General features: G+C 45.6%; 1 protein-coding gene across 3 annotated transcripts; it reads left to right on the top strand.

The window, feature by feature from the left end:
* The first annotated feature begins 1,180 nt into the window (after positions 1 to 1,180).
* Positions 1,181 to 22,997, top strand: bod1l1 (biorientation of chromosomes in cell division 1-like 1). 3 transcript variants are annotated; one of them, XM_061252849.1, is made up of 35 exons: positions 1,181 to 1,427; positions 2,542 to 2,666; positions 2,986 to 3,176; positions 3,671 to 4,264; positions 4,933 to 5,082; positions 6,061 to 6,233; positions 6,400 to 6,496; positions 6,963 to 7,092; positions 7,369 to 7,435; positions 7,984 to 9,667; positions 10,054 to 10,112; positions 10,300 to 10,396; positions 10,628 to 10,695; positions 10,887 to 10,977; positions 11,215 to 11,340; positions 12,040 to 12,086; positions 13,009 to 13,084; positions 13,389 to 13,426; positions 14,030 to 14,108; positions 14,384 to 14,442; positions 14,611 to 14,692; positions 14,802 to 14,866; positions 15,382 to 15,469; positions 15,655 to 15,704; positions 16,170 to 16,248; positions 16,515 to 16,576; positions 17,783 to 17,882; positions 18,762 to 18,833; positions 19,136 to 19,188; positions 19,286 to 19,358; positions 19,595 to 19,647; positions 19,898 to 19,979; positions 20,794 to 20,941; positions 21,731 to 21,805; positions 21,997 to 22,997. In XM_061252849.1, exons 1-35 carry the CDS (start codon positions 1,311 to 1,313, stop codon positions 22,121 to 22,123), a joined length of 5,277 nt encoding a protein of 1,758 aa, XP_061108833.1. In that variant the 5' UTR covers positions 1,181 to 1,310; the 3' UTR covers positions 22,124 to 22,997. The 3 variants fall into 3 exon arrangements, with proteins under 3 accessions (XP_061108833.1, XP_061108832.1, XP_061108831.1); XM_061252848.1 differs by having other exon boundaries at positions 10,054 to 10,136; positions 10,890 to 10,977; XM_061252847.1 differs by having other exon boundaries at positions 10,054 to 10,136.
* The last annotated feature ends 486 nt before the right edge of the window (positions 22,998 to 23,483 follow it).

The raw sequence follows: 23,483 nt of genomic DNA, 5'->3' as shown, positions 1-23,483 counted from the left end.
TTTACCTGGGACAACGTCCCTCTACCGCCGGCTCACACGAGCCCAAAAAAAAAAAAAAATGAAAATAAGGCTTCGGTAAAACCACACCAAACGCCTTCCTACCTTTTAGAATAACTGTTTGTAAGTTTGGTTAAGTGAATACCTACCTACCTGCCTGCCTCAAACCTTGAGTCTACCGTGTGCATTTACCAGCTTGGTGTTAGCGCAAACAGTAACACAAAAGCACTGAGGCTCATACAAAATGGCCTTAAATACTCTGCTGGGAGGTCATTCCCCTAATGCAAATGAGGAACAGGTGATAACAATGATCCTCGGCCCTCTAGCGGTCACCACGGGAATAACCTCCCACCATGACAGGTTCATTTCTGAATCCAGCTGTTTTAGCAATTAACACCCTTGTTTAATGTCCGGCACTCTGAATACCGAACACAAGTGAATCAATTGTTAAAACTCTTCACTTATCCAACATTTAAAATTAATGTATTCGATTTAATTTGTGGCGGCACAGATGGTGTAGTGGGTAGCACTGCCGCCTCACAGCAAGGAGGTCCTGGGTTCGAATCCCCGTCGGCCTCTCTGTGCGGAGTTTGCATGTTCTCCCCGTGTCTGCGTGGGTTTCCTCCGGGTACTCCGGTTTCCTCCCACAGTCCAAAGACATGCAGGTTAGGCTGATTGGAGAGTCTAAATTGCCCGTAGGTATGAGTGTGTGAGTGAATGGTGTGTGTGCCCTGCGATGGACTGGCGACCTGTCCAGGGTGTATTCCTGCCTTTCGCCCAATGTATGCTGGGATAGGCTCCAGCCCCCCGGCGACCCTGTTCAGGATAAGCGGGTTAAGATAATGGATGGATGGATGGATGTTGTAAATTAATTACAACATGGGTTGGACTGGTTACAGTTGAATCAGAAAATTCACTGGAAAGGTCAGAAGTTCAAATGAGGGAAAATATAGTGGGCAGTTTTAGAGGGCCAGGGTGATACAATTGGAGCTCCAGGATATGATATGATCTCCTTCTAAACTCTTTGTCGGTTCTCTATATGGCAAGTTAATGTAGCCTCTGATCCACACTCCGGAGCAAAAGGTGGCGGTAATGCACCATAATTTAGTAATAAACCTTTTTAAAAGAAGAAGAAGAAACGGAACCGTCTTTTCATTTTATTGAACTTCCGGGTTGTCGGAGGGTCATTTCACAATCAAAATATTTAGCTGAAAGGAGAGTTGAAGAAAACCAAGGCTACATGAAGGCTAGCTAATTATTTCCCTTTTTGTATTGGTATTTTTGTTTACTTAAATAAACGACTTGGATTACAAATGGCTGGTTTACCACCCGGAGATCCGCAGTTGGTCTCTATGATCGTGAATCATTTAAAAACGCAAGGTCTTTTTGACCAGTTCAGAAGGGACTGCTTGGCAGACGTGGACACAAAGGTATGAGTGCAAGCCGCTGCTCCTAAAGTGAAGACGCCCCCGGTTAATACGATCACTGTTTTTCATAGGCTATATTATCACATTATTCTATTTATCCGTTAGCTCAGTTAGATTGGCACGCAACGCACACTGGTATTACGTGACCAGCTACGCCAATTGCCAAACTGACTAGTGAAAAAAAATATGCCTATGTGCTTTTTGCTTGCTAGCTCATTCGGCTAAAGTCAAGAAGTTGAGTCCGGTGCGGTCATGGTTTCACCAACTTAACATCACCTACGTTTTAGGCAGGGGTACTAATTATTTGAGTAAAGCATGCTAATTAGTTTTTTTGGGGAATGCAGTTAGCTAACGTTAAATATGTTTACAGTAGCCCATGTGTTATAACGGCGCTAGTTAGTTTGTTAGCTCCTACCAAAGATTGTGTGCTGTTTGACAGCTAGCTGACCCTGCAACATCTAATGTCAACTGACGCTGGAAAGATATCGTGGTAGAAAAAAGGTTGGCTCTACGACTACCTTGCCGCTAAACTGTTTTGAACTATCAGCTTAAACTCGCCGTCTTCCGAACACCAAGTTCGCTCTCAATGTTCCGAACAATGCTTTCATGACGAATTTAAATTACTTCCAGATCAGCTTTCGTTTGTGTGTGCGTGTAAAGTGCTCTTGTCACAGTGTGGTGGGGAAGCTGTTGCGAACGAGAGACTACAAAGACGAATGCTGATACGGCTCAGCCAAAAGTGTCCCTTGTAAAATTGTTCACGCACGTACACAAATCGTTTTATATTGACGGTATACATTTTAAATTAATGTTCAGATTAACCAGATAAAGATTTAATGGAGCTAACACGGTCTTCCGAACATAGGGAAATTGAGTAACTTAACTACTTCGTCGTTTTATCTATAGCCTAAGTATTGATCCAATTCACATTAATCCAAGTGTATTTGTGTCTGGAAGAGCCAATAAGCAACCATAATCATAAACCGCATTCCTCAGGAGATAAACCACCCTTGAACGGACGTTAACTTCTGTTGGAAGCGGCAGCTTTCCCGTGTTCTGCTCGAAACACAATAAGTCTACGTTAATGTCACCGTAAATACATGTCACTTCTTTTCAGCCCGCCTATCTGAATTTAAGACAACGAGTGGACAATTTCGTATCCAACCATCTCTCCAACCACACATGGAGTCCACATCTGAACAAGAACCAGCTGCGGAACAACATCCGACAGTTGGTGCTACAGTATGTAAACGCACACACGCCCGCAACAGTACATTCTGAATGGTTATGGAAGTGAATATTGGGCAGCAGTCCAGGACATATCTTGTACATCTCCTCCGTAAGGACCCTGTCCATTTGATTATATGAAAATTTGAAACAAAGAATACATTAGCAATACACATATTCATCCCCTGAACGCCTATTCATGAATGTGTAGACTGCCTTGCGTCTCCCATGACTTTTGGTTTCACAGAAATGAAGGTTTTTAGGGCAATGTGAACTTTTTTTATTTACACAGTGTCTGTTCATTTGTTGGGTTGCCTGATTAACCTCACTTCAGGTCTGGGATGCTGGAGCAGGGAGTGGACAGGATAGTCGCACAGGTCGTGGACCCCAAAATCCACCACACATTCCGGCCACAAGTGGAGAAAGTGGTACGGGAATTCCTGTCCCCTGGGACCATAAGTGAACCGCCAGCGGCCTGTCCCAATCAGGTGGAGGAAAGACAAGACAACTACCTGCCAGCACCGGGTAACCTAGTCATGTTGTTCATTAACCTCTTCCTGTTGTAGAGCTGGTGCCAAGTTAGCATGAGTCAGAGCTAGCTGGCAAATATTCTGGAAAATATATATACAGTACTGTGCAAAAGTTTTAGGCTGGTGTGAAAAAATTCTGTAAAGTGAGAATGCTTTCAAAAATAGAAATGTTAATGGTTTATTTTTTTTATCAATTAACAAAGTGAGTGAACGGAAGAAAAATCTAAATCAAATCAATATTTGGTGTGACCACCCTTTGCCTTAAAAACAGCTCCAATTAGATTTTTCTTCTGTTCATTCACTTCTTCTGTTCATGCAATTTGTTCATTGATAAGAATAAATTATTCAGCACTATTTTTTAAAGCATTCTTATTTTACAGCATTTTTTCACACCTGCCTAAAACTTTTGCACAGTACTGTATGTGCAAATCAAATAAAACAAAAGCCCGAGAATATTTTCTGAACAATGGGTGGACTTCTGTTTTCCAGGCCCCTCTTCTGCGCCCGTCACCACGGCTACCAGCGACGCCATGTCCATCCTGGACACCATCACCGTCCTGAACCAGGAGGCCAGCACCTGGGCCAGCGGGGACCGGGCCGGCAGGCGGGTCGGCCCAGGGTCGGGCCCCGAAGGTGGGCCTGAGAGGGACCCGTTGCAAGACGAGTCCCAGGAGGAGATGGACGTGGGGGAGCAGGACATGAGTCTGGTGGAGGAGGAGGAGGAGGAAGAGGTGGAAGCAAAGGGGACTGTAGAGGAGGCCAGCGAGGAGAAGCCCGGGCCTGAGGTCCTCCTGCAGGTGCAGGAGGCTGAGGTGGAGGATGCCCCGGAGGTCAGCAGCCTGGAGAAGCTGGGGCCGGGAGAGGAGGAGGAGGAGGAGGAGGAGGAGGAGCAGCCGGCCAGTGAGCCAGCGGAGGAGACCGGGGAGGTGAAGGCTGAGGAGGGGAAGGAGAAGGAGAAAGAGAAAGAGAAGGAGAAGGCCATCAGCAAATCTACAGGCAAGGCCAGAGAAGACGGGGAGCCCCAGAAATCCCCCAGCGAGAAGCACCACATGCGTCAGAAAGCCAGAGAGAGGTTAAAAGAAGGTAAAAGCAGTGAGATGTGCTTCTCTGTTAGAATAAATGTCACACAGGAAGTACACCCAAAAACTTCAGTCGGGTGCTGAACTGAAAAGTGGTTAAAACTGTATGTGCTCCCATATAATGTTAATTTATTCACACATAAAAGTAACATTTCGAGTCGATAATTGCTCTTTATCGGACTGACAAAGAGTGTGTGCTAATACATTTATGCTATACATGAGCGTATGCAGTGTGCAGACTTTTCCTTTTTACTTGTTACCATACCAGAAATGTTACCATTGTTGTAAAAAATATTAAGAATACTAATTACTGATCGATGTGAACTACCTACGATTGAAGTCTGTGTCCTATCTGACAGCATAAAGGGCATGAAAATGCAGTTAAATGATAATTATCATTCATTTTAGTATTTATCATTCACTTTAGTATATATCACTGTCAGGATCAATTCTATTTCAGCCAGTTTGGGAAATGAATTAAAACTGAAAATGAATTCAGTCAGGCTTTTCCTTATTTGAAACAACTAAAATGGCATTTGTCCCAACTGTCTGAAGGAATTGTTTCTGTTCAGTTGAGTTAGGGCACAGACCTTAAATACTGTTGCTGTGAATGCTGTTGCTCGGTGTGCTATGATGTTGTGTTTATTCCACGTGTATGTCCTTTTCTTCTAGAATACTCCCTGGAGGACTCTGATCTGGATGGCCTGAGTGACATCACGGTGAGCTCTGTCCACACCAGCGACCTGTCCTCCTTTGAGGAGGAGAGTGACGATGAGCCGCAGCTGTCCGACAGCACGGAGGAGGGCGAGATCACTTCCGAGGGTGTGTTTGTGTTCTGCATGGTTTACTCTTACCTACACCTGCAGGTATAATGTATACCCTCACCTACACCTGCTGACTTACCCTCACCTATAACTGCAGATGTAATGTTTACCCTCAACTACAACTGCAGACGTACCCTCACCTATACATGCAGACGTAACGCTTACCCTCACCTACACCTGCTGATTTACCCTCAACTATACCTGCAGACATACGCTTATCTATAAATGCAGACATAACGTTTACCCTCAACTACACCTGCAGACATACACTTACCTATGAATGCAGACATAGCATTAACCCTCAACTACACCTTCAGACATACGCTTACCTATAAAGGCAGACATAATGTTTACCCTCAACTACACCTGCAGTCATGAGGTGTAAACTCAACTACTCCTGCAGTCATGAGGTTTACCCTCAACTACACCTACAGACATACCCTTACCTATAAATACAGACATAACGTTTACCCTCAACTACACATGCAGCCACACCCTAACCTATAAATGCAGACATAATGTTTACCCTCAACTACACCTGCAGTCATGAGGTTTACCCTCAACTTCACCTGCAGCCATACCCTCACCTCGAATAACCTCTGATTGGTGAATGGCTGAGATTTCTGGATTAATAACTGATTATTCTATTCATTTGATTCAGAAGCATTATGTACACATATGTTTGATGTACAATATGACTGTAGGGTGGTGCGATAAGCCTTGTGTATTATTGCCAATGTCGCCAATGTTCAGTAAAAAACATTCTAATCATATATGAGCTGGTTGGTGCCTTCCGTGGCAGCTAATCACCCTTTGCGTGTGAGTGTGTGTACGAACGGGTGAATGAGAAGCATCAATTGTACAGCACTTTGGATAACGGCACGACATAAATGCAGACATTCGTATGAACGCAGCATTACCAAAGGGAGACGTGAGACGGCTCTCTCATGCTATGCGTTTTTATTTGTGGGTATAGAGGAGGAGATGGAGAGCAAGCCGAAGGCCGCAGACAAGCCCACAGAGGAGGAGGCTAAGGAGCGGAAACCTCGCGGAGGGAGGCAGGCCTACGTCCACAAGCCCTTCCTTTACTCCCGTTACTATAGCGACTCTGACGATGAGGTCACGGTGGAACAGCGGCGGCGCTCTGCGGTGAGTGACAGCCAGCCGAACGAATAGGGCGGGCGCTCGGCCGTCGCTGCGGAAACCTGCAATAGCGGCGCTAGTCTGTGAGGGTTGGTGTTGGTGTCACCTGCCGGCAGTGTTTCTGACTCTGTGTCTGTGTGCCTGTGTGTCTGTATGTGTTGTCTGTCCACAGGCTAAAGATAAAGAGGAGAGGTTGCTGAAGAGACAGCAGAACAGAGAGCGGTTAGAGGAGAAGCGCAGACTGAAGGCCACCCAGCAGGAGGATAATGGTACATTACACCTGTACACTGCTACACATTAAAGCTTTACAAACGGACCTGCACAAGTTAGCGTTACATTCAGACCCACCACATGCCTGCAGTACAGTAACTGCGCTACATGCTGCAGCATTACACTAACATCAGTGCTATATCATTATGCTAACCATGGTACATGCTATATCATTACGCTAACTGTGCTACATGCTATATCATTACGCTAACTGCGCTGCATGCTATATCATTATGCTAAATGTGCTACATGCTATATTATTACGCTAACTACGGCACATGCTATGTCATCACGCGAACTGCGGTACATGCTATATCATTGCGCTGACCTGCAATAATCTTCTGTTGAGATTTTGTGATTATTATTCTTGGCTAGCTGAAGGAAATACAGAAAATAATGGTTTGGTTTGTCTGAGCCATCAACGGTGAGATGGAGCGAGCCTTGTGTTTGTAATCTTCCCTTTAGACGAGGGAGGGTCTGAGCCAACCTCTCCGAACCCGGAGCAGCAGGGACCCAGTGCCAAGGAGGCCCGCAAACAGAAGAAGGTTCTGGAAAAGAAGGTGGCCATCAGCCGGAAGAGGAAGAGAGATTCCAGGTGTGTGTGCGTATGTCCCTGTGTGCACATGTGCCTACATGTGAGTGTGTGTATCTATATAGACACAAACACACACACACACACACACACTGTATACATATGTGTCTATATATGTGTATGTGTCTATTTATCAACAGAGTGAGAAAGGGAGAGAAAGGAAAATGTGTACTTTCAGACACTTTTATCACATAACATCTGTACAATATGGCACTTGCCCCAGATTCGGAGCCACCTGGTGGCCAGTATATATTATATTTGACAAAACGTGTTTTTCAGGAAGGAGGATGAGTCTGGAAATAAGAAGAAGGGCGATGCGGAGGAGGAGTTACTGAAGAAATCTGATGTAAGCAGCTTTTCTGACCAATTGGAGAGATTAAATTTGCATGCTGCTTATTTGAAATTACATTCATTGGTTGGGCCACAGTTGTGCGTCATTGTACCCCAGCTCTATAAAACGGATAATTATTTCAAAAGGTTCACAGATTTTTTGTATTATTCAACTACATTTTTTAGGAAGTGTATGTTTGGCAAGGTGTTCTCAAATGGTCTTGTGGCTAACCTTCATAACATTACCTCTAATTTAAGATGACTCGAACAAGCACTGCTCTCTCTTTATTATGCTGTATACAGCTTGCTATGTACTGAAACGGTACATTACATTATGCCTCACATAACATAACATAATGACGGGAGCAGGCCATTCAGCCCAGTAAGGCTCGCCTTTCCCTACCACTTAAGTTAACCCAGCCTGGTCTTGAGAAACCCCCAGACTTTCTGCCTCCCCTAAATTACCTGGCAAGCTATTCCAATACATCCATACATTGAGGATTTAAACCTACAGCCTCCATCTCCTTAAACTCCACTTCCCATATCTTTTTTTTCCTCAAACAGGAAGTGGCGAGGGGCGGCCTCTCCAAGGGCCAGCCGGGTAAGGGCCCCAGGAAAGCGTCGGACGCGGAGGAGTTCAGGAGGCGAAAGAGCGGCAGCGTGTCCGAGGAGGGTCCTGAGCAGCGGAGGCCGGTGGACAAGAGCAGGACGCACTCCTTCATCCTGGACTTGGAGCAGGGCTCCGAGGGCCTCCTCCGCCAGAGGCCCGGGGGGAAATTCGACAGGAACCCCAAACACCCCCGGGAACGGGGCGAGAGGGAGCGCAGCCTGTCGGACGAGCGCGCCAAGCACAAGCCCAAACCTGAGAAGAGAGGAGGAGGCGAGGTCCACGGCGAAGATAGCCCGCAGAAAGACCCGGGCCATGCGGCCAAGGGGACCGCAGACGACAAAGCCGAGAAAAAGAGCAAGAGCAGAGGGGACCGGCGGAGCTCGACGTCCACCAGGGAGGGACGGACCTCTGTGTCGGAGGGCGGGGCGGCAGAGGAGAGTGGGGCTAAAAGGGCGAGGATAGTTTCGGTCGACGCCGTCAAAACGGACAAGTCCAAGGCAGAGAAAGGGGTGCAGAAGAGCGATGTCAAACTGCTGCTGGTGCCGCAGGGCGAGTCCACCGGGTCCTCCGAAGACAGGTCTGACATGGAGCCGGGGTCGGAGGTGGCCAAGAAGAAGGACAGGCAGCCCAAAGACGCGCCCAAACGCTCAAAGAGCCAGTCGGAGATCAGGGACGCCGGGGGCCCCGACCGCCGGTCCAGGGCCGGCTCCGAGTCGGAGGTCGACCCGGGGTCGAAGGTCAAAGCGGCGGCTGAAAAATCCAGATCCAGGTCGAGGGAGGACCCTAAAGCTCCGGCTACGCCCAGAGTAGAACGGAAGGGCTCCACTCCAGAGAGCAAGGGCAAAGGCCCCAAGCCCTCCAAGGAGAAGAGGAGAGAAAGCACCTCCAAGGAGGAGAAGAGGAAAGAGGGAAGCCTGAAAGAGGAGAAGAAGGGGTCCGAGGAGGCCTCTCCGGAGAAGGCCAGGAAGGGGTCGGAGCGGAAGGGCGTAGAGGAGGAGAAAAAGACGGAAGATGGGCAGGGGGAGGAGACGAGGCAGGGCTCCAAAGCAGACGAGCCCACCCCCGGCTCCTCCCTGTCCCCGTCCGTTCCCGACACCAGCACCCCCGTCCCTCTGCCGGACACCACCGAGGCCCCACCCGCCTCCCTCACCGTCGGCCTATCAGACGACGCCTTCGACGCCTTGAGCGACATCACTCCCGAGCCAGAGGACGAGGGCGAGATGCAGATCGACGAGGAGGCGGACACGACCGAGAGCCCGAACGAAGGGCCCTCGTCGGACAGCGGCTTCGGCCCGGCAGGAAGTGATGTCGCGGCGGGCCAGGCCCCCTCGGGATGGCCCCAGGAGGTGAGGTTCGGGATGGGGAGCACGCCGTCCGAAATGTCCCTGCGCGAGGCGGCTCTCACTCTCCTGTCCATGGACCCCGACACCACCACCTCGCCCAGGATGGTCGTCGAGGCGACCTCCCCCGCGCCGTGGCAACCGGAGAGCCGCGGTCATGATGCGGGAGGTTTGGACAGCCAATGTGAACTCCCTCGGACAGGCCGGGTGTCTGACAGCCTGGTCGTCGCTGAAGCCGTGGAGTCTCAGGGGTCTGTGGGACAGGAAACACCCGTTCCTGAGCAGGCTGTCAGTGCAGGTACTGTGGACCCCAGTGTGCTGTACAGATATCAAGTTTTGCCTGTGTCCCATCTCTCCTAATTTGTTTTGTATTGCACCTATTTTGTTGGAGCATGTTTAAAAAAAGTGGTTTGAGATATTTTCTATGTTGTCTAGCTAAGAGTTAGAAAGGCATTCTGGTGTTAAAATTTTCACGTAATAGTCTGTATAATGCTAATCTCAATGGTGTAGCAGTATTTCAAGTGTATTCATGAATAATCAATAATCTGCTGAATTTATATTCATATGAAACATATGCTGGCCAGAAGTGAAGGAAAGTGGCATATACACACACACACACACACACACACACACACATACGTTTACGCACAGTGACTAACTAACAGACTGTGTTTTGTGGTGCAGGGGTTTTGGATGCCGCTGTAAAGGAGGTCGATGTGTCTGAAGTTACATCAGCATCAGAAGTGAGTGTGGCTCCAGGTGTCCAGGTGTGGAAAATTCTTGAATATTGAGTCAAAGTTACGTTTTTATGGCGGCTTCACAGACACAGATTAAGCTTAGTCCTGTCCTAAATTGAGTTTTGTATGGAGAATCTGTGTCTGGCTCTCAGTGATGACCTAATCACCGTCTGTGTGCACTCCCGTACTACAGGAAGCTGTCGTCGCGCTCTGTGCTGAAAGCGAGGCGGAAAACACCGGAAGCATGCCTGAACCGCTGCCCGAGGAGAGGCCTGCAATTGACGCAGAAGGTACTGCTGCCATTACAGCTGCTAGGGATGAACCTTCAGGGAATTCACTCTTTCACGTTTTATCATTTTACAGGCTCAAAAGTCTTGCCTTCTGTTGAAAGCCAACAGCTGAACACTTGTCGTCGTGTTTTTAGTGGAAGGAATGGGCAGTACGGAGATTTTTGAACACTGGTTTATTCTTGTCCGTGAAGTGCAGATGAATGTGTGAGAATGTATCTTTGTGTCCCTCAGTTGCCGCTCCCTCCGAGCAGAGTGTGGATCTGGCTCCTGTCCCAGACAGTGCCCACGTTACAACTGCTGTAAGTATGAGACCAAGCTGCGTCAACCGGCTCTGTTTTATTGACTTTGTTAATCATTTTTATTGGTTTGGTTTAATCTTCACTGCTTATCCCTGGCGTGCATGCGTGTGCATGTGTCTGTTTCTGTTTCTGTGCGTGTGTGTATTTGTGTGTATGTATGTGTGTGTTTGTGTGTGTATTTTCCTCTCCAGCAGATCAGGGTAGAAGCTACAGAAGCTAGTGACGGTCGCAGTGGAGGGACAGGAGCATCTGAGAAGACCTTCACAGTCCAGGCGGACAGCAGTAAGTCTCAGTCACTGTGTTCTTCCCCTTTCTTCTGGCACTGTCAGTGATTAGACCAGACGCTATTCAGCTGGTTAAGGTTCGATACTTTCCCTAATATGAAGACATGGACAAAACTTTATACTAACAAATGATGTTATTGGTTCAAATATACAAGAACACGAGAGCAAATCATTTGAGGAGATTGTTATGGACCAGAATTTCAGTGTATGTTTTGTATTTTCTTCTCTCTCTCAGGTGAGCAATCTGTCGTAGCTGAGGAGGTGGAGGGAGAGGTTGAGGGTAAGATGGAGAGCCAGGTGGAGGTGCTGAGCAGTACCATGGAATCAGTGACCAAAAGTGACGGCAGTCCAAGCACAGCAGGTACATCAGAATCCTCCTTTTCCTTTGCTATACAAATCACATGCAACAGTTACATTACATTACATTACATTATTGGCATTTGACAGACGCTCTTATCCAGAGCAGCATACAACAAATTGCAAAGTGCATACCCATCCCCAAGAACAAGTGTGCTGAAAGACCCTAGAGGGAAGTACAGTTTCAAGTGCCAAGAGTGCAACAAAAATAAGGTCTAGGGCCTATTTGATAAATTTTGAAGTTGTCAGTTGTGAATTCAATGACGTCAGTGATCCCTTCCATGTTGCCAGATTTCAATTCAGATTAAGATATTCAGGATAGTTGAGAGCTACATTTAGAGCTTTGCTTGTGCCGTTGAGCAATTAAGCAATACTAATCCTGACTGTGTAAAAACTGGGATTGCTTGTTACTCCTGAAAACTACAAGCCTAAAATCATGTATATATGGACCTGGCAACACTGGATCTGTTTTGTGAAAACTGGCTCCACACCTTTCGGCCAGAGATTTCAATTTTTTTAAAATAAAATTTTTACAAATAAGGACCTTGGAAAGCTGGGATGAAATGGTCCTTGCTGTGTCTCTCTTTGCATTGGAAGTTCTGTGAAATGCAAAGTGGTCTGGCAGCTCTGAGGAGGAAATGAATCCATCTTTAATCCGTCTTTAATCCATCTTTAATCCATGTCTGTCTGTATGTCTGTTCAGGAGAGAGCCAGTCTGAACCTACAGGAGAAGCAGAGGACAGTGCGAAAGTAAGTGCGCATCACACTCTCAATCACTACTGTGTTTCTCTACTTTGCTACTCTTCTGCATTACCCCTTGCTGTATCGTGAATAGAATTTTGTGTACGTACACTGTGGACTGAGGCTTCTCAATTTCTCAGAGTGGAGAACAGTAGTTGAGCATCTCTGAGTGAAAAGCACATTTGATTTACGAAGACGTTTAGTACATGTAAAATGAATAACGCAAGCAAGGATTGGTGCAAAACAAATACCATAACCAATCATTTATCGGCTTTGCAGGCCCTTAGTGTCATAAATATCAGCTTCATAAATGGACTATATAAATATCAGCTGCATAAATGGGCCATATAAATATCAGCTTCATAAATGGACCACATAAATATCAGCTGCATAAATGGGCCATATAAATATCAGCTTCATAAATGGGCCATATAAATATCTGCTTCATAAATGGGCCATATAAATATCTGCTTCATAAATGGGCCATATAAATATCAGCTTCATAAATGGACCACATAAATATCAGCTGCATATATGTCCCATTTATTAAAGGTACAATAGGTCATTTCAGACTTCTAATGGTCAAGAGACGAATTGCAGCAACAAACACCCACAAAACAACACTGTTTATCCCTCCCCCTTTGAAACGTTGGAACCCCCCCATGCCAGTGGCTGTGGCAATTAGAACCGATTTTCAACCAATGAGCTTGAATTATTGTACAATGGTCTGTCAACTTTATATTTTGGAACCCGAATTTAAAGACTATAAACACAGTTAGAGGCTGAGTCAACATGTCAGTGAACCTCTTTTTCAATGATAGGAAGGGATTTACAGTGCTCTTTAAGTTGCGTTGCTCGGGAAAAGCGATGACTGCTAGTATGTATACAAAATGGTGTTAATGAAACTTTGTTTCCCTGCGTGGTGTTACAGAAAGAGGGAGAAAAGACCGAAGGGCCGGTCACCGAACGCAAAGGACGACAAGCTAAAACCGCTACCAAGGAGACCGGTCAGTCCTGTGTTACAACGGTGACAGTACACCACAGCTAATGGCTTTCCATTTTAAAAAGAGACTAGCAAGACAGATGTTAGTGAGGTCCTGTATTTCTTTCTGACTGTTTTTTATTGGTCGTAAAATGATTGCTGACGGTTTTTAGCAATGATGGGATCCCTTGCCTGTAGTACTGCCTCTACAGGGCACTTTATTTGGTAAGAGGTTTACAGGCATGGTTTTCCTGTCATGTTTATTTTTAGGCAGAGCTTTCTGGCTTTTCATTTATGCAGATATCTTGTGGTCTTATGTTCTCTTCTAGGTAAAGAGAAGAAACCGGAGGAGAAGGAAGAGTCCGAGGTTGTAAGCTCATCTTTTCACATATTTGTATCATGAATTGTTTATTGCATGGTTGCATCTTCAGAGGTCTTGAGACTTCTCCTTTGTCTGTACAGTGGATGTGTTTAGTATGCAATATAGCTGTAGAACATTACAAATAATGATTTTGATACTACAAATAAAATTCCGGACATTAGGGTAAGTCTGGGTAAATTCAACATGCTTTTGGGACCCATTGTATGGGCTAACAAAGTCAACTAATGTGACTTTGACTTGCCATATCTACAATACTAGGTCATAGTAGACAAATGGTTCTTATAATTTTAGGGCTATTATGCTAACCCCAAAATTTATGGTAAGAGAGTCATGAGTGATTATAAATCTGAAAGTGGTTCTGCGAAAAATGCATATTTCAAAATGGATCAAATTTCACCAGTCAGATTGGGTTAATATCATACCTTCCAGAAATTTTGGTCTTGGGTTTTTGACTTGTTGCTGAGATTTCATTACTTACCTGGAGTGGTATCACACAATGTTGTTGAACATAATCAGTGTATAACAGACGTAGTAAGGCACATGAAAGTTCAGTGCACTGCCTTCTTGACAGGTGTGTGTTTAATGCAGGGGGAGCAGACTGACCTGGCTGAGGAGGTCAGGGAGACACGCCGTGGCGGCCGACAGTCCAGACTCGTCAAACAAGCCAGTGAGTGTGTGCGTGCGTGCGCGCACGTGCGTGTGTGTGCATGTGTGCGTGTGTGTGCATGTGTGTATATGTGTGTGCGTGCGTGTGCAAGCGCATATTTATGCGTCTGTGATTATGTGCATGCATTTGTATGCCACAGCATGTATTTACAAAATAATTTTGCATGTTTCAGTGGGTCACACATCTACAGCGCATCTAACTGGGAAAGTGCTTTGTTTTAATGAAGGACACACTGAACAGTGCTCATCACATGCATTTCTTTTTATGTCTATTAGGCAGGGGGTCAAAGAGCGACAGAGACAGCCTGGACCGGAGTCCGGAACCTTCCGCAGACGTGAGTGACAATTGTAGCCGTGAATGTGCTGTGTAGGGAACTTACTGTCCTCTCATTGTGAGAGGTGTACTCTAACGGGGTATATTAGCTGTATGGTGAACTGACTGCAGCATGCTGGGGTAGTGTGTGGATGAGCTGCCTCTCTCTCTCCCCCCGTGCTGTGTACAGGACAGAGAGGCAGAGGAGGTGAAGGACACCAGGAGCCGGAGGGGACGGGCCTCTCAGAGCTCCACTCCCCAGAGGGACACAAGTAGGGGCGCTACCTCGCATCACATGTCCTGTGCCTGGTGTTTAGAGGCCAGCCCACTAATGTGTGTGTGTGTGTGTGTGTGTGTGTCTGTGTGCATGTGTGCCTCCAGGTAAGACCAGGAAGGAGGAGAAGGAGGAGGCTACAGGTTCAGACACGGTCCAGCCACCAAAGAGTGTGAGTAGGACAGGCTCAAGTTCTACCAGTGAACTAACATAAACTCTGTGAGCTGCAGTTCAGCTACGCCTGCTATCAGCTACCCCCAAACTCTTTCAGCTACACCCATAAGAACTGCCAGTTACACCCCAAACTCTCAACTACACTCAAACTCTACAACCCAGCTACACCCAAAGTTCTATCAGCCACTCCTAAACGCCTATCAGCTACACCCAAACACTCTCAGCTAGCCCCAAATTCTATCAGCTATTCCCAAACCCCTATCGACTACACCAAAGCACTATCAGTTACACCCCAAACTCTTATCAACGACACCCATCTGCAACTCTGTGATCTGCATCTTTCACTTTCCCCCCAAATGCTTTCAGCTTTAGTCCACTTTGCCTCCTGCCCTGAACTCCACCCCAAACATAGACGGAGGACTTTATGAGAAAAAGTTTATGAATATCGTTTAATATCATTAACCTGAGGGATATTAACCCATAACACCCTGGTTTTACTGCGTGTGCTGACAGGGTGATGAAGGTGAGAAGGTTGTGGAGACCAAAAGTCCACGGAGGGGAAGGTGGTCCAAGACCGCGACTCCCTCGCTCAGGGAGACACGTACGTACCCCTCTACCCCCTGCTTTTGTGCAACAAGGTTTAGTATTTCCTTATGGACAAAAAAATATAATTATTTTCTGTGGGGCTGACCAGTCATGTTGTGACTGGGGCCTGAATTTGAGAAGGTTCAATCAGAGCAGTGCAATGTAGGAAGGTGGCTCACGTGACTCCTGTTGCCGTGGTAGGATCTTCATCCCAAGAGCTGGAGGAGGAGGAGGTGAAGGAGCAGGAACAGGTCAGTCTCCCCAAAATCCCTTTGTTTCCAAGAGACTGATGAACCTCCTTAAGTCCTCTAACCATTAATAATGTAAAACTGAGACTTCATAAGCCTGGGAATGGGTGTAGCCACCATGTGCTATCAGTTACAGACCTAACCAGTAAATATCACTCTCCGCAGTCATAATGTTATAAGCGGTTGATTCCAGCGTATCGCTGAGAACACCTGATGACTCTCGCCATTTGAGGAAGCTGGTTCTTCTAGTCTGTGTGTCATTACTGATACTCACCTACCAACCAATACTCAACCCATGTCTGAGGTCACTGAAATTACTGCCAGACCCCTAACAGTCCCATGTTTGTGAGGTAAATTTTGGCTTTCTCAAAGTGAAGCCAGACGCCACTCTGGCCCAGTATGTGCTGTAGGCACACGCGGCCTGCATCTCGAGGATGACCGCTTTCTGTTTGTGTTTTGTGGAAACAGCCTGAGAAGGAGAAGCCTGAGGATGCCCCCATTCGTAGAGGACGAAGTTCTGCTGCCCAGGTCAAAGAGGTCAGCGAAGGTGAGTGCCTGATAAGAGTGCCATTTCAGATTCAAGATCCTTTATTATCCCAGATCATAGCTGGACGTTTTGGTGCATTGCAGTAGCTGAGGGGGAGCCAAGCCACTTGCGAGTCTTGTCCCCTGCCACGTTAAAATTCGCTGTTGGTTCCAGCGTACTCAGTGTACAGAGCCTTACTCTAGAGAAAACTGGTTTGAGTCGCACTGTGTGTGTGAAATCCTCCCCCCCCCTTTCCTCCTGATCATTGGAGTTCTTGTGATGAGCAGGTGGCCAGCAGAAGAAAGAGGAGCCTAAAACAGGAAGTGGCTCTGAGGAAAAACAAGAGGAGGTAAGCCGAGGACTTAAAACCTAATACCTGACACAGTTTTACCAAATTCATTCTTCAGTCTTCTTCCACTTGAAAAGAGTAAAAAAAGAGTGTAATTTAAAAGCTAAGACCAGTGAATACATAGCAGATTAAATTGCCCTATTCAAATAGTTCAAGGTACATTTTCTAATATATAATATGCAAATTGCTTTGCAGTTTTAAAATAGCACTGTTGAAAGATGCAAATGGAGCGATGCAGTATGAGCGTTTTTAGAGACGGGCAGATGTTCTTGCACATGAGGATGAATGTCTCACTGTTTACGGTCACAGCTTGCCAAGCAACATACAGTACTGTGCAAGTCTTAGGCACCTGTATAACATTCTGTACAGATAACATTCTTTCAACAATAATTAATTGAAAGGTCCTAAATAAACATACTATACATTTGACATTACATTTGAGTAATTTTGGCAGAATAGTTCAAAATGAATCAAATCAGTTTTTTTTGTGACCACCCTTTGGCATTAAAACTGCATCACTTCTCTGAGATAGCCAATGCTGTCCTGCAGTTCTATAAGACAATCAGCAGGGAGGTTGTTCCAAGCATGTTAGAGAACTTGCCTCAGACTGCCTTGATCAAGTTTTTATGTAAAAAGTAGTCAATTTCTTACAGTAATATGTTAATTTTAAAAATTAAATACAGAAATGTCTCTGTAAAATTTAATCTTTTGGAAAATGAATATTTGGACATCTTAAATGTGTTATTTTATACTAACACACACAAAAAAAATAAACATATATATATATATATATATATATATATATATATATATATATATATAATAAAGTATAGGGAGCCTAAGACATCTGCACAGTACTGTATTTGGTTTTGCTGGATATACATCTTCTGGGACTAAACAATAGTTTTGATCTTGCCTGCACTCGATTTTGATGCTTTTTCTTTTCTACTCGCCTTTTTGCCATTTTGTTTCCATATTTGTTTACGACAAGTGGAGTGGTGAATCTCTTTCTCATACGCACACATTTATTTATGAATGAAACGCATATGTGTGATTTACAACTTTGCACATTTTCTGAATGCTGTCTACGCGCAATTTAGTAACTGGCCATTAGATACAATTTAGGATTAAATCTATGCATGAGGCCTGTGATTTTTGAGGTGTTGGTAAAGGAGGTCCAGCTTTGATGTCCTTCCTCTGCCTCAGAAAGAGAAAGAGAAAGAGGAAAATGAGAAGAGTGATCAGAAGAAAGTTGTTCGCCGGGGGAGACCTCCCAAAGTCCCGCCCCAAGGAAGTGCACAGCCAGGTGAGCGCTGTGTTTGCTGGCCCCTCCTTTTCTCAGAGAGTGATAGAGAGTGATAGAGAGTGATAGAGAGTGATAGAGAGTGATAGAGAGTGATAGAGAGTGATAGAGAGCGATAGAGAGCGATAGAGAGCGATAGAGAGCGATAGAGTGTGAAGAGTGCACAAGAGCGGGAGAGAGAGTGAAAGAGTTTTAACTAATCCATAATACACTCTGTGAGCACTCTTTATTCGGTATTTATTGGACCTATTTTTTAGATTTCTGCTGCTGTAACGTATCCACTTAGAGGTTTGATGGGTTCTGTGTTCAGAGATGCTCTTCTGCATACCATTGTTGTAATGTGTGGTTCTTACTGTCACCTTCCTGGCCCTTCTCCTCTGACCTCTCTCATTAACAATGCATTTCTGTCTGCAGACCTGCTCCTCATTGTATGTTTCTTATTTTTCGCACCATTCTCTGTGAACACTAGAGAAAAATTGTGCGTGAAAATCCCAAAGAAATCCCAGTTATCTGGGATACTCAATCCACCCTGTCTGGCACCAACAATCATTCCACGGTCAAAGTCACTTCGATCACATTTCTTCCCCATTCTGACATTTGGTCTGAAAAACAGCTGAACCTCTTGACCACGTCTGCATGCTTTTATGCATTTAGTTTCTGCCACATGATTGGCTGATTCAATATTTGCATTAACAAGCTGGTGCACAGATCTACCTAATAAAGTGCTCACTGAGTATATTATCCACACTGTACATAGTGTTAATATGTAACCTCTGCTTTGGCAACATAAGTGCCTATATTTGTCATGCCAATAAAGCACTTTGAAATTGAGAGAGATCTGCTCTGAAATAGTGTTTGCACCCTGTTGTCTGTTCCCTGCAGAAGAGACCGTGGAGCAGAGTGGAGAAAAGGAGGATGGAGAAAGCTCTGACTCCAAAGAAATCAGTAACACACGTGAGTTACACACACACACATGGACACACACACACACATGCACACTCACAGCAATAACACTGAAAATGCAGTTATCAGGTCATACAGATGTACAGCAATACATGCAGGTCATACAGTGCAAGCCATCAAGTGCCGCGACTGTGTAAACTGAGTCATATGCTCAGGTTTTTTTTTTTTTTTTTAAACAATTTATCACAAAAAGTATGTTTAGATAGGTATTCGGACCTATAGGAATATGAAGCATGGATACACTAAGCTACAGGGAGTGGTGTAGAGAAATGCTAACGGTGGTTTTCTCTCAGGTAAGCCGGCTGTGAAGAGGAAGAGGAGCGAGGACCGGGAGGACTCCGCGGAGGTGACCTCTCTCTCTCTGGTGCTCGGGTCTCTCAGGTCAGGTGCTGTGTCGGCCGATCCTGTGCTCATGATTGGTTGTGTGCCGTTTGTTCCGGAAGGTTCTGCCCGAGGAGGGAGAGGGGAAGGGAGATGGTGCAAAGAAGCGGACGGGTCTCCCGCGAGAGGACAGCAGTAAGAACGGCGTCCTTTTACCCGTTCACAATACATTACACAATATCACTTCTTCCCTCTCTCTCTCTCTGTATCTTTCATCATTCCTCTCTCTCTGTCTCTCTCTTCCCCCTTTATCCCTGTCTCTCTCAAATTTCAATTAGCTTTTTTGGCAGGACAACTAGTCATATTGCCAAAGCAATGCTATAATGCTGTACAGGAACACACAGACTCTCTCTCTCTCTCTCTCTACACAGCGAGTCAGTCCGATGGCCAGGAGGACACTAAGGAAGAGAGCTCCAACGATAATGTGAGTCTTGCCTTTGGGAATTCCCCAAAACCATCTCCAAAAGTCCCTTATTTTTAACAAAAACTTGCCAACTATACAAATACACAGTGGGGAAATCCTAGGTGTCCTAGTGGTTCTAAAAAGGTAGCCAGATTTGGACTGAAATTCCCCAAATTTGGCAACACTGCTCAGGACCATACATCTCTGTATAGTAGGGTATGCATAAGGTACGACTGAGGAGAGAAATCTGTGTTTTTGGTTTGTATCTCAGGACGAGGACAAACCTCAGCCTCAGAAGAGCAAGCGGAGGGGGAGACCTTCCAAAGGAGGCGGGGCCCTGGGGGAGGAGTCAGGTATGAGGGGGAGGCTGCTATGAGGTGTGTGGGAGGAGTCATGTAGGAGGGAAGTCATGGACGGACCCTCTAATGCAGCGCTCCTCAACTCCACGTCCTGCGGGTCGCAGGGTCTGCAGGTATTTACTCCGACCGTGCGCTACACCACCTGATTTCACTAGTTATTTTACCTGCTTGGTTCAGGTAATAAGCTAATTTGTGAAATCAGGTGGAGTAGCGCATAGTTGAAGCAAATGCCTAGACACTGCGGCCTGCAGGACGTGGAGTTGAGTAGCGCTCTAATGGGCTTTATGTGTGTACGTGCATTAAGCATGGTGGACCAGGCCAAATGATGGAGATAATGGAGTCATACCTATAGGATGGAGGATTGAGGGAGAGGGATAATGTATGTGGAGTCAGATATGATATATTCCTAAGAGGTGCTTAGGAATAGTTTTCCAGTTTTACAAGTTGGCTGAAATATTGGGTTTTTTTTACTTTTAAATTGTCCATTGCGAAACCCTAAATTAAAATCTTGTGGTCATTCAAAATCCCATGACACTCTTTGCACAGGGGTTCCCTGGTGTCCTGACTAAATTCCCAACCTGGCTCTTTCAACCTGCCACCTAGTCGCCCCTTGATTCAATTCCCAAAGACATTTTCCAGGACAGTGCTACACGTTGGTGGTGGAGGCTAGTTTCCCCCCAACATCACTGTGAAATGCTTGCTTGAATTTCTCGCCATTTTGAGTCTTCTCAAAATGGCACTGCACCGAATGAAGATTTACAGATTTTGGCTGACACGTTTTGGCTGTCCCCGGCTGCATGTTTCACAGGAAAGGCGGCGTCTGAGAAGAAAGAGCAGAAGTCCGAGGACACGGAGGAGGAGCAGGCGGAGGGAGAGGAGGGGGACGAGGAGGAAGGCGAGGAGGGCACTGCGAGGAGGGCCACAACGCGCTCGGCGGCACGTCTAGAGGCTGAGAGGTAACGCTGACAATGTCACCCTCACATCCAAAACAACCTGTGGTCCGAAAGAGGCCACATTTTTCCATGTAATCCTGGAGTTAAATGGTCTTATAATTTTGAAAACTGTAAAACAAATTAAAGTTACTTCTAAGCTTTGCAAGAACTACCTGATGACCAGAGAACAGCAAGGAGTGCTGCACAATCCACAATCACTTGACCTCAACCCCATTGAATATTTATGGGGACACTTGAAGACTGACAAAAGCCAAGTGTTCAGTTACATCACAAGATGCTCTTTGGAACATTGTCAAATAATGCTGGGATAACATGGATCATCAGGTCCATGATGGCTATAGTACAGGTCGCCATTAAAGCAAAAGGGGAACATACAAAATTAAAAAATTCATGTACATTTCAGAGATTCTCAATTTTCACTCAAATTGTTATGTTGATAAATATTATTTGTAATTAAAAGGTTTGTATTCATTTAGAAAATAATGCAAAATAGAAGCAGTTTCACTAGTGGTCTCAGACTTTTGGACCCCACTGTATATACTGTACATGTGTGTATATGTATAGCTGTAACCGATAACCATTGTAACCAATGCAACACAAAATGAACTGGAAGACAATTAACAGTGAGACACAAAGTATGAGTTGCCCCTGAATGATGGTATTGGAAACTATTAGAAGCAGTGTGTTTTAATATAATGTATGAGTATAAAATACCATGTACATTTTATCTGCACCCAGATCTGTACCTGGCTAGAGAGAAAATTTTTCTGACTCCATTTTGTTTTGCTCCAGGAATAAGCCCAGTAAACCATCTACCCGTGCCTTGAGTAAACTCAGTGGGAAAGAGGAGCCCACTACATCCACACGGTATGGAGTGAGTGTTTATGTGTGTGCGCGTGCGTGTGCGTGTGCGCGTGCACCTGTGTGTGTGTGTGTGTGTGTGTGTGTTTGTGTGCGTGTATATGTGGGAAGTCTGAAGCATTTTGTGTTTGCAGTGCATAATGCACTCTCTTTCTCTCTCTCTCTCTCTCTCTCTCTCTTTATGTCCCTATCCCTAGTGGGGGGCGAGGACAGGTTTCCCAGGCAGGGAGAGGGGGTCGTAAGCGTGAGCCCAGCCCCCCCACCCCTCGCACACGGGGGGCCCAGAAGTCAGAGGAGCCGCCGGCCAAGAGGGGCAAGCGCTGACATCCCCCAACCCCCAGAGTGACCCCGCCCCGAAACCCATGAGGACCAAACCACGGAGCGTGGCTTTTACGGGATACATTTTTACTCTTTTAACTGTACATATCCAGTACTGTCATAGACACAGTCGGCCGCAAGTGTTTTTTCTGTAAATGGAAAAATATATGAAATTAACATTTCACACGTATGTCGAGCCCCTTTTTTTATGTTTTATTTTTTAATCCCTACAAATGTCGGAATGTAATCATCAGCGAAGTCCAGAGAAGTGTTTGGCTGGAGGTGTGAAGTTATTATTTCTTTTTTATACGTATGGCATTACTATTGAAACAGGACCTCGCTGACAGTGTTAAATGAATAAACGCTGCATCTGCAATTGGATGTACTTATTCTGGAGTGACATAACATCTGGGTCAATCACAGGTGATTTAGGCGTGTCCGCATGTAGATTATTTTTTGAGCCCTTTCTTGCCGTTTGTCCGACACGTGACGCATGAGTTTATTTTTACCGACTTCAAACGACAGCCTACATGGAATACGTAAAGAGCTGCGAACGGGCAGGTTTCACGTTGTGAACCCCTCCCGAATGACTGTCCAAGTGCTTTAATGTTTTTCCTTTTCATCATTTTTTTTGTTGTATAAATGCAGTATCATATTTACACTGAGGTTCCCATGGGGACGTACTCATTCTGTGAATGTGAAGTAGTCGTAGGACTTCCCAGGTATTCGGTGTTTTCCTCCATGTTCCGCGCTCGCTCTCCGACACTGCATTTTATCTTCTCTTTTTCAGTTTCCTTCGTGATTGTACATATGGAGGAAACTCCGCAATGCCAGTGTTACCAACTGTTTGTTTAGACCATTAAATCTTTGTCTTTTCCTAGTCTTCTGAGTTTGGCTGATTTGTGTTTTGATTGACTGCTTTTCTGGTGTTCTTCCTTCTCGTTTGTTATTTAGCTGACGCTTTTATCCAAAGTGTCTTCCAGTTGATTAGACTGAGCATTGCGGGGTTAAGGGCCTTGCTGAAGGGCCCCGACAGCTGTGCGGATCTTTACGTGGCTACACCGGGTCATGGACCACCAACTTTCCGGTTCCGTCATGTACCTTAGCCAATAGGCTACAGGCTGCCCCTGTCTCTGCAGGTGTCTTGCATTTTATAATTGCATGTGATCCCAAAAACAGGGCGATTGACGATTGGAAAAACGTCACTTGGTCTGACGAATCTCAATTTCTGCTGCAGCATAAAGATGGTAGGGTCAGAACTTGACATAAATTACATTAATCCATGGATCCATCCGGCCTTGTGTGAATTGTACAGGGTGTTGAGGTGGTACAATTACTGTATATAGGGAAGGCACACATTTGCCTC

Source organism: Conger conger, chromosome 8, assembly GCF_963514075.1.
Source record: "Conger conger chromosome 8, fConCon1.1, whole genome shotgun sequence".
NCBI classification, from domain to species: domain Eukaryota; kingdom Metazoa; phylum Chordata; class Actinopteri; order Anguilliformes; family Congridae; genus Conger; species Conger conger.
The sequence above is the reverse complement of the archived record's forward strand: the minus strand, read 5'-3'. Positions and strand labels throughout refer to the sequence as shown.

What these genes read in the sequence shown, in the direction of transcription:
- bod1l1 (XM_061252847.1), top strand. Translation starts at nt 1,311, where the DNA reads ATGGCTGGTTTACCACCCGGAGATCCGCAGTTGGTCTCTATGATCGTG. An exon ending in CAGAGAGAGGTTAAAAGAAG is followed by an intron (nt 4,265 to 4,932) that starts GTAAAAGCAGTG and finishes CTTTTCTTCTAG; the next exon opens with AATACTCCCTGGAGGACTCT. An exon ending in GGGCGAGATCACTTCCGAGG is followed by an intron (nt 5,083 to 6,060) that starts GTGTGTTTGTGT and finishes TTGTGGGTATAG; the next exon opens with AGGAGGAGATGGAGAGCAAG.